This window comes from Mus caroli, unplaced genomic scaffold (genome assembly GCF_978045245.1).
Source record: "Mus caroli unplaced genomic scaffold, Mus_caroli_1 scaffold_20, whole genome shotgun sequence".
In the NCBI taxonomy this organism is placed as follows: Eukaryota; Metazoa; Chordata; class Mammalia; order Rodentia; family Muridae; genus Mus; species Mus caroli.
Genome location: NW_028227275.1, coordinates 37,111,963 through 37,126,454, shown reverse-complemented (window position 1 = coordinate 37,126,454; position 14,492 = coordinate 37,111,963). Strand labels below are relative to the sequence as shown.

The 14,492-nt window shown below is 49.4% G+C and overlaps 1 protein-coding gene across 4 annotated transcripts in view; it reads left to right on the top strand.

Annotated features, from left to right (window-relative positions):
- Nucleotides 1-14,250, top strand: part of Apba1 (amyloid beta precursor protein binding family A member 1) — a 192,682-nt gene extending 178,432 nt beyond the window's left edge. For all 4 annotated transcript variants that reach the window (XM_085834258.1, XM_021152276.3, XM_085834256.1 and 1 more), the window contains 5 exons: nt 1,049-1,228; nt 2,035-2,247; nt 8,635-8,754; nt 9,534-9,674; nt 10,368-14,250. In XM_085834258.1, the coding sequence (XP_085690384.1) occupies nt 1,049-1,228; nt 2,035-2,247; nt 8,635-8,754; nt 9,534-9,674; nt 10,368-10,439 (726 nt within the window). In that variant the 3' untranslated portion in view covers nt 10,440-14,250. The remainder of the gene's footprint in view (nt 1-1,048; nt 1,229-2,034; nt 2,248-8,634; nt 8,755-9,533; nt 9,675-10,367) is intronic.
- Nucleotides 14,251-14,492: the final 242 nt, after the last annotated feature.

The window sequence follows — 14,492 nt, the reverse complement described above, 5'->3', positions numbered from 1 at the left end:
TGGGAAGGAAGAGTGGCCACTCTACCAGCAGGCTTTGAAAGAGGGAGCCCCAGATTTCGAGTCTAAGCAAGTCTTCATGGCACCAGAGTGTGCACAGAGGAAATGTTGGGAGCTGTGCAGATCTCTCATGCTATCACAGTGAACTTAGTGACCCTGCTCCTCCCGCCACAGCGGCAGGAACATCACCCACCAGACCCAGACCTCTTAACCACTGAGCCATTTCTCCAATTCCCTTTTCTCTACAAAATAACTTATGGCCATAAGTATAATAAAGGAAAAGAGGTTAAGATAAAATCATGATACATTGTATAAATTCCAGGGCCAGCCATTTCAAAAAAAAAAAAAAAATGTGATGAGGTAGCCCGATATTTACACCTACTTACCTAAGTTTGGCTGTGAGAATAATATTGTATTTGATGTGACACTGTGGATAATTTCTACTTGACATTTTGAATTGGGGCCCAAACAAGCATCCGTGTCTATAAACACAAGCAGGATCTCTGTGCGCCACGGTGCGTACAGACAGGAATGTGATCATTACCAATTCAGAGGCTGAGACCACAAATGATGTGGGTGGTTTCGAAAGACATGAAACTTACAAAATCTCAAAGGACCTTCACTTTGCATAATATTATTCTTCAAATGTGCAGTATAGCCAGTGAATCTTTGTATTTAAATATAAACTAGAATCCAGTTGTGGGCACAGTAATTAGAATCAACTGTTACATATAATATAAATGTCCAGTGGGATGTGCAAAAATTGTACAGGATGTAGAGTGACTTGTCATCATATATGACTGTCCTGCATATAGTAGGATGTCCTGCATCTCAGATTCCTATCTACTGAGTACCAATGACACCCTTATGGGCACAGTCGGAACAAGAAACATACTGATGGTTTTTTCAAATAGTTCCTGGTAGGCTCTGGTACCCTGATGTAGACTGACTGGCCTGCTATTTAGAAGCCTCAACTGCCTCAAGGGATTGTCCAGGGTGGGTATGCCAGGAGTTCCCCCTCTCACCTCTGTCTTCCCGTATGCTGCTATAGGCCCAGCTGATCGCGCAGTCCATAGGACAGGCGTTCAGTGTTGCGTACCAGGAATTCCTCAGGGCCAATGGCATTAACCCAGAAGACCTCAGCCAGAAGGAATACAGTGACCTGCTCAACACCCAGGACATGTACAACGATGACCTGATCCACTTCTCCAAGTCGGAAAACTGCAAAGATGTAGGTACTTCCAGGAACTTGTTCCCAAGCTGAGCCAGCAGGGCGGGGCCCTGGAGGGTGAGGCAGCCCTGCAGTGGAAGTAGAGGCGGAAGATAGTGGTGTTCACAGGACATTTTGTGGTTCTCATGCCCATCTCTGGCTTCTTCCCAGAGGATCTTATCATTAAGTACTATCAAAAACAAGTATAAATGATAGGCTGTGCATCCCCTGCCCTTGTGAGTCAAGTAGAGTTTTGAGAGAATTCTATAGATGTGAATACAGGACTTGACCTCTGTCCTTACGAAGCCCACAGTCCAGGTAAGGGCCCCTAAAGTGGCCAGTGATGGGCCAGGTCCAACACTGAGGCAAGACAGCTGCACTTGGCAGGACAGAGGTCATGGCAGCTTCAGCTTCTCTCTCCCCTCACCTTTCTCTGCACAGAGAAGTGCCCCACACATTTATTTCTCACTCAAATACTGAAAAGAATTTACAGGGCACCATGGCACGGGAAAACCTGTGCATAGCATCCAAGAGCCATGTGGATTAAGGCCACCTACTAAGGACAGCTAACGTTTTAAAGGAAAATGGAAAATTTTGCTGTCTCTTGTACATATGAAATGAGGGTGAATTCCAAGGTCTAGATGGGTTTGAATGAAGTGGTTTCTTACAGATTCCCAATGCTGTGGAATGTAGAAAAGACAGAAACTCACCTAGATTGGAAGCCCCAAAGCAGTGTCTCTTTTTTCCCCCACACAGGCAGGGGGACCAGCTCAGGGACCTATCACACGTGGCTGCTGACTCGAGGTTTCTTTCTCTTCTCCTTTCAGGTCTTCATAGAGAAGCAGAAAGGTGAGATCCTGGGAGTTGTGATTGTGGAGTCTGGCTGGGGATCCATTCTGCCAACCGTGATCATTGCCAACATGATGCACGGGGGCCCTGCAGAGAAGTCGGGGAAGCTGAATATCGGGGACCAGATCATGTCCATCAACGGCACCAGCCTGGTGGGCCTGCCTCTCTCCACCTGCCAGAGCATCATTAAGGTACCTCAGCATGAGAAAACCCCTCAGTGACAGGCCTGACATGATGTGAAGTGTGACTGCCACCCAGGCCTCAAAATTTGTGAACATTTTAAAGCATAGGCAGGGGGAAGACCCAAATAACAAATGGCATGGGCGTGCACCCAAGGCAGCCAACAATCGAGTTACTATCACTTCTCCATAAATCCTGTGTATGTGATAGGTAAGATATGCGCCTTACATAACACCAACGCTCAACCTAGGCATAGCTCATCAACTAACTCTCTTTCCTCAACATAGCCAGGCTCAGCCTCAGCAGGATTTCCCTCAGCCCTCTAACCCAGGTAGTCCACTATCTCCAGGCAGCCGCACATGACTTACTTACCGCCCTTTACAGCTCATGGAAGCGTGTCAGCTCTTCAGAGAACACCGGTGGGAGCCAACCTTCCCCTTCCCCTGAGCCACCACCTGAATATTGAATGCCATAGAGAGAAAACTTACTCCAGTCTACTCGTTGGCTTTTGTTCACCCCAGGCTGATACTATCCCAAAAGAAAAGAGTTAAAGAGAGAATGGAAACGTGACTACTTGAGGAGAGAGCTGGATTTTTCTTCTTAGCATCTGTGCATTGTAGCCTTTAGAGAATGCCAATCTTCACTGCTTGTGTGGCCAATATGACAGTAACCCGCGCCCAGCAAGTGGGCAGGCTGGGGTGCTCAGCTTTCTGTGATCCAGGGGGTTTCAGAGAGAACACAGTGCTGGAAGGAGAGAATAAACCTGCACAGTGGGCATTGGGTGGCAGAGGAAACCTGCAAAAGTCAACGCCCTTGTTGGAGAAGCTAGGGCGAGGGTGCCGGTGAGAGCATGGGGGCAGTGTCTCTGCTTCCATCATAGGGCATACACGTCGCTTAGTATACAGCCACGTGTGGAGGATTAGTTCTGAGAGACGTCAGTCAATTTTGTCATTTCCCAAACACCACAGAGTATTACACAAATTTAGGGCAGTCACCTGATATGGCCTCTTGATAAAACCAGGAGAGTAACTGAAAGACCCTTAAGGAGTTGCCAGCATAAGACAGCATACTATCCTATGCTTAATGTTCTATTTTAATGACTGAACACCCTAAAATAATGATAGAAATGCAGTATAATGAATATTTAGATTGCAAATAACATGGCCTTAATTAAATATTTTGTACATACATGTGTGTACAAACACACATGCTGCTGTGCTTTTATGGCTAAAAGTTTGCAGTGCAGGGAGTCTACACATACATCACCACAGACGTGAGGAGTGAGTTGTACCATGATGTCAGGATGCCCGTGATGTCTCTGGGTAATGGGGATCTTTCAAGATTGTCTTAGAGGACTGCTATGGTTGACTAAGCTGTGTGGTGCATGGCTGTACAGTGATGATGAGATCAGAGAATCTGCTTAATGCAGAGACTCACTCAGATATGTTTCATTGGACCTTTGTTGGGTGCTGAGCTGAACCATGGAGGAGCCATACATGTGGCAGATAATTATATTGTTGAGAGGGTGCATAGCAACGTAGAGGTAAAGGGTGGCAAGGACTTAGACAAGGAAACATTTATAGGACAGTGCTAAAGTTGACTCTGAAAGCATTAAAACCTAGGTATATGTCAAGGAGGGATGGGGGGTTAGAAGTGTCTGCCTGGATTGATGGACAATGGGCTAGTGTTGAGTCAAGAGGTAGATCTTATCCTGACCTGTAAGGTTTGATCTGGTGTTGTCATGGTGATCTCTACTAAAAGGCAGGAGCACTGCCCATTGGCGTGCCTTCTCCCCTCTCTCCTGTGAACACATTACTTGTGTGTGCATGTGAGAATGGCAAGGGGCTGTGTGGTCCAGACAGTGAGCAGGACCTCAGCCAGGAGCTAGGCCTAGCAAGAAGTGATGACTGGCCCCACAGTTACAGAAGTCAAGGGCTATGCACTGAACACTGACCAGAAGGTGGTTGTAGATTCGCTCACCAAACTCATGGCTTTCTGGTTGCTCATGAACTTGTAATGTAGCAGGTAATATGCTCACCTGCTGCACACCGAGACACTGAGGCACAGAACAATGATTACATAGCTGGCCCTTGGTATAGACAGATCACTCACCAGTGAACAATAATCTGATCCCAAGACAGCACTGTCTAGGGAAGGTGTCTGTCTAAGTGCACATCCTTAGCCAGAGGTACTAATGCATGCCCCAGAAGACTGGAGACGGTCTTGGCTGTCCCACTGTGAGCAAGTTACGTATACAGGCACATCCTACAATACATAGAACAGCCCCTGTACTGCCAATCTCGAGAGTCTGTGTGTGAGTGCAGAGTTCAGATGCGAGAGAGAACGTGGTGAGTGAAGTTGGTGAGGGTAACTTTATGGGCAGCTGATCTAGGTCTGAAAAGGCTATGGGTTTAGACTGAATATGTCCCCTTAAAATACATGTCAAGTCCCTAACCCCAGGGGGCTTGGGGGAGGTGACTAGGTCCTAAAGGTGATGTATTCATGAATCGCATCAGCGCCTTTGTGCAAGGGATGCTACGAGCCTCCCTTCCTCCATGTGAAAGCAACAAGAAGACAGCAGTCTGTAGCCCAGGGGAGCCCCCTCATCATCACCTGGCTGCCAGCACCCTCATCTCAGACTTCTGGCCTGTGCGACTAGAAGAATTAATGCTGCCCAGTGTACGATATTTCGTTGTGGCAGCCCACGGTGACTAAAGAGAGAGAGAGTGGGGGTGGGGCAGCAGAGGGAACATGAGTGAAGACGGGGATGGACCTGTGTTTGAGAAGCAGGAATCTCTGATGACTCCCAGCCTGGCATCAGAAGCTGGCCTTCCCAGAAGCCACCCTGTACCAGAAACTCCAAGAGCTTAGAGCTCCCAGCTAGCCATTCATTGGAACCCAACTCTCCTCTTACCTGTCCCCATTGCCCTCTAAATGGCACAGACACGGCGAGGGTCATAGGGCCCATGTGGTCAAGCTGATCCAACCGCTTAGGGACTCCACACTGTCCACAGACCACAAACTCAGTCAAGATAAAAGCAAAACTCCAATGCCCACAGTCGCCCTCAGGCTTCCTGGGGGTGGGAGAGGAGGGGAAGTTTGTTTGAGTTGCCAAACGTTGATGTCTGTAAATGGAGTTGCCGTGGATTCAGAAGATGAAAATGCCGCATGACAATGAAAGACTGTTGACGAGGGCCTAGAAAGCCGGCTGCTTCTCTGTGGCCTCCCTCACAGAGATGTGCACAGCAGGCAGGGACAGTCAGACACTGCCAGGCACTCAGTGCCCCAAGATACTCAGCTCTGTTGAGCTGAAAAAAAATCAGATAGCCTACCCATGGCTCTTCTTCACTGTGGAACATTTGCCACAACCTGCTGGAACCCACGATACTAAACGAAGACACGCTCAGTAGGTTTAGTGCCATTTTTTATAGCTCTCTAGACATCACCCACTTTGTGCCTGGAGCTAGATAGATTCTCACACTGTCCAACCCCAGACCCCCTCAGCTACTGCAGGGGGATGTCCGGACTTCAGAACATTACTGCAGTGCTGTTTATTTCAGTAGATCCCAGTGTGCTTTGTTGTTATGTACCCAGCATCATGCATCTTGACCAATCATGGCTTCTCACACATGAGCCACCCAGGGATGCTGTTAAGATACTGGTTATGTTCTGAGAAGGCTTAAGTGCGGCTCTGCCTTTCAGCAAACTCTCAGGGAGTCTTCTGGCCCGCACTTGGAGAAACAGGCAGCTAAAGCTATGTGTTCTGTGCCTTACCACTTCAATGCTAATTGCCCCACCCCCACTGCAGGAAGTAGACTGTTTCTAGTTACAGAAACCCTCTACATTCTTTTCTGCCTAGCTCTTTTACCTTTCCAGGTGTAATTTATTCCTGAAGCACCGCCACTGGTAGGCAAAGCATGCTAGCATCCGTCTCGGTTCACGCCATTACCTCCAAGTCCTGCTCTCTAGACGTCTGTTCCTTTCCAGCCTAGTGCCCAGCTTCCCTGTCCTTCTCAAGAGTATCTTGGTTCTGCTCTGGTTGCTATAGAGACCACTCTTCCTCCTTTCTCGCTGTGTTTCTTAATTCATGGCATCATTCACTGTTGTCATGGGGACGGAATGACCACTTATTTAATTGGCACCTCCAACAAAATGGCAGGTAGGAAATCTAAGTTAATGGGACCCAACTTGAACGCTGATTAGGCTCAGCAGAGCAGAGCGTGCCCTGGTTATTTCAGACCGCCACCTCCTAAGCTTTACGCTGGAGCACATTTTCTCCAGTCTTGAAGTTATTTTGCTGAGGCATTTTGAATCAGTTCGCCAGAGCAATGTGGGAAGGCCCACAGTCCCTTTGGTCAGACCCTGTCACTCTCAGCTCTGGTTTTCCACAAACTCCTGATCTTACAGTGTGTGTTTGTTCTTCAGGGGGATATACTGGATGGATGTAGTGGGACTCAAGCTGCCTTGGCCACGACCCAGTCTTAGTTCTGATACTCTCTGTGTGACCTCTTTTAGCCTCTCCTTCTCCCTCCCCAGTTCTTAGACCTAGAGAATCTTATTCCTTCTAGTGCCTAACCCATTCCTTGGTATGTAAGTGACTTTTAAATGAACAAAGAGTAGGTGCTCAAGAAAAAAAATATAATCTGCATGTGGCAAAGGCCCGGACTGTCATGCTTCGTGATACCGTATGATGTCAGGGAGTCTGCGTTTGAAGCTTAAATGGCTGTTTCAGCATAGACTGAGGCATTTTGGAAGAACTCTCTAGACCTGACAGAGAGTTCAGTGTCACCATGTAGAAAACAGTGCAGAAGGTAAGATAGAGCAGAGTGCCTAAGAGCCTCCTGTTACAGAAGCAGAAATAGGAGACAAGCTCGGGTCTAGGGACAGCAGCTCTGTCCTCCTCACCTGACTATGCTCGTCCCACTGCTGGGAGCAGAAAGCCAGACCTTCTCTCTCCCTTGCTGACATGACAACAAGACTTGTCCACAGAAGGCCCAAATCTGTCATTGGTGTCTGATGCAGGAAAAGCACATGCCATTCATTCCACCATGTTGAAAATACTACTCCCTTAAGGAGGTGTTTCCTAGCCTGTTTCAAAGCACTGGGGGCACTGGTGATACCTGCATTGGCTTGAACATCAAGTCACATGGGTTGCTACCTCTAGGGGACATCGTGGGCCTGAATGAAATCTAGCTTTCCCCAAATCCCTGTTCCTTCTAATTGTTGCTCTCTCGGAGAAGAACATGCTCACCCAGCTCCAAACCCTTTTCCCTTGCTCCCTTGGAGGGAAGTCTAAGCTGATCTTGAGCCATTTCTTAAGCGGCTGATCTTGGCAGATAGGAGTCCAGGCAGGCAGGCATTTCCTGGATGCTCTGATCTCCCAGCCTCAACTGTAGCAGCAGGGCTCCCAGAAACACCAGTGTGGTCCATTTGCTCCAGGATGCCAAAATCATCGTTTTTCTCGGCACTGTGTATCTTGAACTGGGATTTGGAGCACCAGCTGGAGAGCAGGTGCGGGGAGAGGCTCAGAGAGCTTTGAGCGTGCTCTCCTCCGAGTACCTGCTCTGGCAAGCAGGAGGCAGCCCAGGCAGCACAGGCCTTCCTCAGAGACAGCAACACTGGAGGGAACATGTTCACATCTAGAATGGGTTCTTTTCTCTGGCCCTCATTTCTCAGCACATAGCTGATGAGGTAGTAGGTGAGCCTGCCTGAAGGAGGGGTTGTGTGGCTAATGTGTATAAAGCTCCAAATAGGCTCTGAAAAACTGTTTCCTGTTCATAATTAAAGACCAGATTTTCTTCGACAATCCATTCTGACCTAGAGGTAGGGTAGGCAACCAAGGATGAACCCATATACAGTCTCCATGTTTCATTTGTTCACAATCCACACTTCAAGGAGGCAGAAACTCACTGGAGTATCCTGCTGTGGGAGTGATGTCCATGAGGTAGGCAATCTCTCTAGACATAGAATGGGGAAGAAGAGTCAGAGACCAGAAGGAACCAGCTGTGTGGATGGACTGCTTGCTGGGACGTGTACGCCCTTTGTGAGGAGTCACTGCTAGAGTCTGCCTTGTAGAGGAAGAGGCCATGGGGCTCTCTACTGACTCTGCACACCCCTCACCTTTCAGCACACATAACTGTTCCTTATAGCCAAGGGTGACACAGTCCATTTTCCAAAGTGAAGATGCCATCCACGGGACACCTGTCTCACACAGACGGGACGGGTTCCAGGAAGGCCTCATGGGGACAGCTCCAGCTCAGGCACATACAGTAGCAGTGAGATCGTCAGAAGCCTGCAGGTCTGGGTGCTGCCTCTGGGTCAGGCCACGTCGTCTGTCTTTATTTCCTCTGCCTGACGGAGTGGTCACCATCTCCACTGTACTTTATTCATGTGTCAAGGGCTTAAAGAACCAGTCCCGAGTGAAGCTGAACATCGTGAGGTGCCCCCCAGTGACCACAGTGCTAATAAGGAGGCCGGACCTTCGCTACCAGCTGGGTTTCAGCGTACAGAATGGAATTGTAAGTACGAGTCAGACCACACCATTTTCCAAAATTAATAACAACTAAAAATGGAGATATATTGAATATTTTTCTGGCTGGTTCATTCCCTTCATCTTTTCATCCAATAAAGAGGTTTGGGGTTTTCAGTTCATTCGCCAGTGGTCACAGCCTAACCCTATGCAGTGGCTGGCTGTGCCACCAGTTCCATTCCAGTAAAAAGTGAGTTTAGCCAGGGACCACCAAGTCCCTGTTCTCCCCAAGCCACACCATGGGACAGAGTAGGTTTCTAGTGCTTCTTTGGTTCACACAATAGTGTTCCTCAAGTACAAGATACCAGCATCAAACAGTTCCATGGGTAAGCCTGCTTGTGACTATGGAAAGCCGACTGAAACACTGGCCACCGCCTGATAGGCCCAACAAGGACAGAAAGTGGTCAGAGTTCAGGACACTAGGAAGGTCACACCTGCCACATCCCCTGTGCAAAGCTGGTGCACAGACGACAGCCAGTGGGCCTGCAGAACCTACTTTTGCTGCCACTGAATATGGCTCTAGGGATCAGACACAGAATCTGTCACGCTAGTTAGACATTCAACCACTGAGCTCCATACCAGGCCACAGAACCCACTGCTCATAACAGGAACCTACAAGATTTACATGTCCCAGGCCTCACCAAGTCAGCTCCTCAGGGGTGTTGATGTTAGGGCACTAGGGTTCCAGGGAAGACAGTCTTCCACCCTGACGTGGTTCTAAGGTGGGGCACTGCCCATTAGGTGTAATCTGATGTTTGCCTCTGGTAGATCTGCAGCCTCATGAGAGGGGGAATCGCTGAGAGAGGAGGCGTCCGCGTGGGACATCGGATCATCGAAATCAATGGCCAGAGTGTCGTAGCCACACCACATGAGAAGATCGTCCACATCCTCTCCAATGCTGTTGGGGAGGTAGGAATAAAGCCTGGGGTTGTGCAGGGTTGAGGTACCGTGTGTGCCCCTAGTGCCATTCTAGCCTCACTGGGAACCTTCTGGAGCCTCCTTTCCCCTCCCTAGATGCTCCTTAGTAAGCAGCCCTCTGCCTCAGACCTGGCTGATAGAACCCCTGCCCCCTGTTACCTTCTTTTCAATGCTCACTTTGTGTTACTACTCTCTGGATCCCCAGATTATCTTATTCTCCCCCCCCCCCTCAATTAATCCCACCCAGTGTGCTTAGAAGACAAAAATTAGATTCCAGACCCATCAAGCCAGTCACCCCCAGTATTGGCATGGGCTCACATCTAGTCCTAACTAGATCTCTGGGACTGCTTTCTTGCTTTAGTAGCTGTTCAGTTCTAGACGGGCTGGCTGGCACTCCCACGTTGCCAAGAAAGGGAAGCAGGCTGCCATAAGCCAGAGTCCGTCTTCCCGTGGTCCCTTCCTTATTTTCCAAATGGCCTTAAAAGCTGGAGCCTTTAACTGGAAAACTAAGCCTTACCCATATCATCTTACCATTTAGAGTCACTGCAACTTTCTAGAAAGCCTGTGGGCTTCAGTCTTCCAAAACCAGGTCCCAGAGCCGAGTTGAGGGTGGGCAGTCTTGGAAACTGTATATAATGAGAGGCCCTACTCCCAGCCCCAGCTAACATGGCTTTCTGCCCTCAGATCCACATGAAGACGATGCCAGCAGCCATGTACCGACTGCTGACGGCCCAGGAGCAGCCCGTTTACATCTGAGCCGCACCTCCGGGGTGTGGCGTGGCGTGGCGTGGCATGGCGTGGCGTGGCGTAGCGGCATGCATGGAGGACTCTCCTCACCGTGGTTGTGTTTTTTTGTGCTGCACCTGTGTGTCCACTGAGACATTCCCCTCTGGCGCCCAACATTTGGTCTTACATGGGAAGAGAAGAATCGGCAAGGACCTCTTTGCTCTCTGTCTCTCTCCAGTTTGTTTGGTTTTTTCTTTTCTTTTCTTTTTTCTTTTCTGTTCCTTCCTTAATACCAGGGAAGTTTTGTGTGTGCCCTCTTGAGGGTGGAGAGCAGCTAATATCTCCCTGGGATCATGGTGGAGGGCCTTTGGGGGATGCCCACAGAGGCACCATCCCTCCCCGGGAGACACATACTTCCCTGAGGAAGTTCCCAGAGGCAGCGTGGAGGTGACTGAGCAGTGCCTAAAACTCAGTGGCTGATCTCTCTGCCCTCCTCACCTCACTTGATAGGAAAGGAGTTGGCAACAGATGACAGCGTTGAACATCCTTAAAGCCCACATCTTTAAGGACGTTTGCTGCCTGCTATGTCGTTGGGGGCCCTGCACATTATTTCTGCCCAGAATTTCTGAGCCACTTTTAAATCTCTCCCATGGTTTCTTTTAGTTGCAATGGATGTGTGTGCTAAGGCAGGCCTAACTGCTGAGAAATGAGGAAGTGACACCCTGGATAGGGCTGCTGTGACACCACAGAGATCCTGGCAAATCATAGGGCCTCCGAGGTCCCCAGATTATCCAAGGTTACAAATTGGAGGATAACCACAGGCAGGTGGTACCCTCCTAATGTACTTACTGCACAGGCTCTTACATGTACCACACACACACACACACACACACACACACGAGCCCTGCACACTGTCACATTTGCCCCCTACCTGCTTTGAAGCAGGCTAAAAACCTAGCACACAAACCCTGTGGAGAACCCCTAGCTCCTCTCTGGAAGATCCCTTCCCCTAGCAGGTTGACATAGGCAGAAAGCAGCCAGCCTTGTTCTAAGAAAGACACTGTCCTGGCCTTCTCTATCACAGTTGGCTCAGAGTTCCCTCTAAGACTCCCCCCACCCCATGTACACACTGGAGGTTCTTGAGGGTCACACTGTGATGTGGGTGCCCTAGTGTCCTGCTTCCCTGCCCCAAGGCTAAGCCAGCCTGGGCCCATTCACAGCTGCTAGTGAGGATGTGATATTATAAAGAACAGATAAGCCACTAAATCGGGCAGACTTAACACTTGGTGGTGGGCCTAGGAATCCCCAGCTGTGCTCCAGAAACTCGCCCTACTGTCTTGTAGATCTGGGATTTTGCAGCTAGTATGGAGGGCTTGGTGCCTCCATCAGTTGCCTTACGTTGTGGATCACGTCTCAGTCTAGTCCATGTGTTTTACTAATACCATTCTGAGCCAGCTTCCACTTATTCTTGGTCCAAAGAGCAGTTTGTTTCCATGTGGGATGTGGCTAGTTTTTGGTTTTGTTCTTGTTTTTGTTTTTTGTTTTGTTTCATTGATGACCTCAGTAGAGACAGGGGAAAAAAAACTAATATATTTTGTAGTATGAATATAATCCCTGTTCTCTGCATCTGGGATATTTATATTGTATCTTTGGAAATGGGAGTTCAGTGAGCAGTGTCAGGAAGGATGGATTTATGGAGGGAAGAGAGGGGTCTGGGGGAGGGAGAGATGTGAATAGAACAAGAGATGGAATAGGAGGCCTCAGCCAGGGTGGGAAACAGCCAACCCCTGGGTTCTCTGACTTCATGAAATGTCTGGAGAGATTCGGGAAAGCCCGGTGCTTGCTGGGATCTGCCGTGAGCCCTCAGTTTTACTCTAGCACAAAAAGCCTCAGTGATATGAGGCCTCCGGCTGTCCAGCAAGCTGCCTGAGAAGGACCGGGCCTGTTGCTGTGAGAGCTACGTGGAGTTAGGACCACAGGAGCCAGGCCATCGGGACTTGATTTTAAGGGTGTCTAACAGAATGCTCCTGCACGGACCAGGCCCAAGGTCAGACCCCAGCAAATGTGGAGACCAGGGGCCAAGGCTTGGGTTTTCTTCACATCTGAAATAACTGATCTGTCAGGTATCTAACATCACCACACACTGAAGGCTGTGGTCCATCTCTCCTCTGCCGGAGATGATGGGTAGGACAAAGAGGGACATTATTGCTGCCATCTCTGGCATTGGGAACCTTGGTAAAGGCCCTTGACAGGCTTATGTCCGTCTGACCCAGGGTGGCCACCATGGGCAGATGCCCAAGCACCTGGACAGGAAGGCAGAAGCAGGACCTCAGAGGCTAACCTGGGACCCGACCGGGACCGACCCCCACCAGTCATCACGCCCAATGAAGTCTCTCCACCCCAGGGAAAGAGGAAAGAGAATGCTCTCCTTTCTCCTTGCACAGGAAGCCTGGAAGCTTTAAGAGGGGCTCAGAAAGCAAAGCTCTCCTAGGGAACTAACAGTTTAGCATGATTGTAAGGATTACTTAGTCTCCTGTGTTAAGGGAGGGTCCTCCCTCCCAGAGGGAAAAGCTGTGCCCTGGTCCAGGTCCCCTGCTGAAACATGTTCTTCCTCTGCTAGCATCAGACTGAATGGTTAAACTTGGGGTCAGGTCTTGTCTGGCATCTTCATATACACCGTTACATATGTAAATATCTCATCGCTCTCAATAATGGGGCCGACTACCCACAGAGCCGCCTTCCTCAAACCGCAAGGCACAAAGCCACTGTGCCCACTCAGCTGGAACATGCTGGTGACTTGGCTTTGGGGCAGGCTCCCAGATCCACACACACACCCTGCCTCCCCCCTCCCCCAATCCAATGAGGTTGCACTAGAACCCATTCTGCCTCTGCTTCCTCCTGGGGAGCGTTTCAGGGAGCCACCATCAGCCTTGAGTTCGTGAGAGAAGGGAAGGCTCACAGATCCATGGCAGGAGCCCACTTCCTGAGCGATCCCTTCCTTCCCCACAGCAGGCTCCAGGGGGTGGGAGGGAGTAGAGCACAAGGCAGGCTGCCACCTCCCTGCACACGGGTTTGCTTTCTGAACTTTGCCCATCAACATTGGCCTTCAGGGAGTCCAGAGTAACCTACTACCTCCCCCATAGCTCCCCCTCCCTCCTCCTGCAGCCCCGCCCACACCTATGCTCCCTTGGCACACTGATGAAAACCCACCCACGGAGCCCTGCTCAGGTCTCTCCACCCACTGGTGTAGCTGTCACCAATGTTTACAACCAAGGGCCACCTCTCGCTGATGTTTTAACCCTCACCTTCACCAGGCTACTTGTTAGTTTGAGTTTCACCTCTGTCTGCTCCTTCCCTGGTTAGGGTCCACTTGAGTACACAAACCCTGATTTTATCTTCCCTCCATCTAAGGCAGTGTGTGATGACTGTGTGGGAATGAAATCTCTTGTACATACTTAGCACAGCACTAGGGGTATGAACCCACACCCCTGTTCTGTAACATTAGCGCTTACTGTAAAACATCGGGAGAAGTATAGTATTGTATTTGTAACAATATCATTCTTTGTATACACGAAACTCAATGATCTCTATATATAAATATAAATATATATAAATAAAATATATCTCCACGTGAGCCTGGAATGTTGATACTGCACACCCACTGAATGTATTTCCTCTGACAGTCTGGTTACCCACCGGTCCTGGCCCACCCTCCCCTTCTTTGTGCCGTGGCGGCAGTTGTCTGGTTTGGGGTTGTGATGTATTTAATGTGCTATCTCCTTATTTAACTGAACGCTAATGTCTGTATAAGAATTGCTGCAACAATAAACAAGGACTTCAACCCCTGGGCTCTGGATGTCTTACTGTTTCAGGGAGGAACAGGGCTCTGTGTGCAGGGACGGAGGGTTTTATCCTTTGTAAGCCACCTCCAGCTTTAAAGATTATGGAGACTGCTTGCTACCCAGTTATTTATCTTGTGACACTGGCGGGGTGGCCTTTGCCTTTCTCTCTCCCTCTGCCTCTCCCCTCCCCCCTCTCACACTCTCTCTCTCTCTCTCTCTCTCTCTCTCACACACACACACA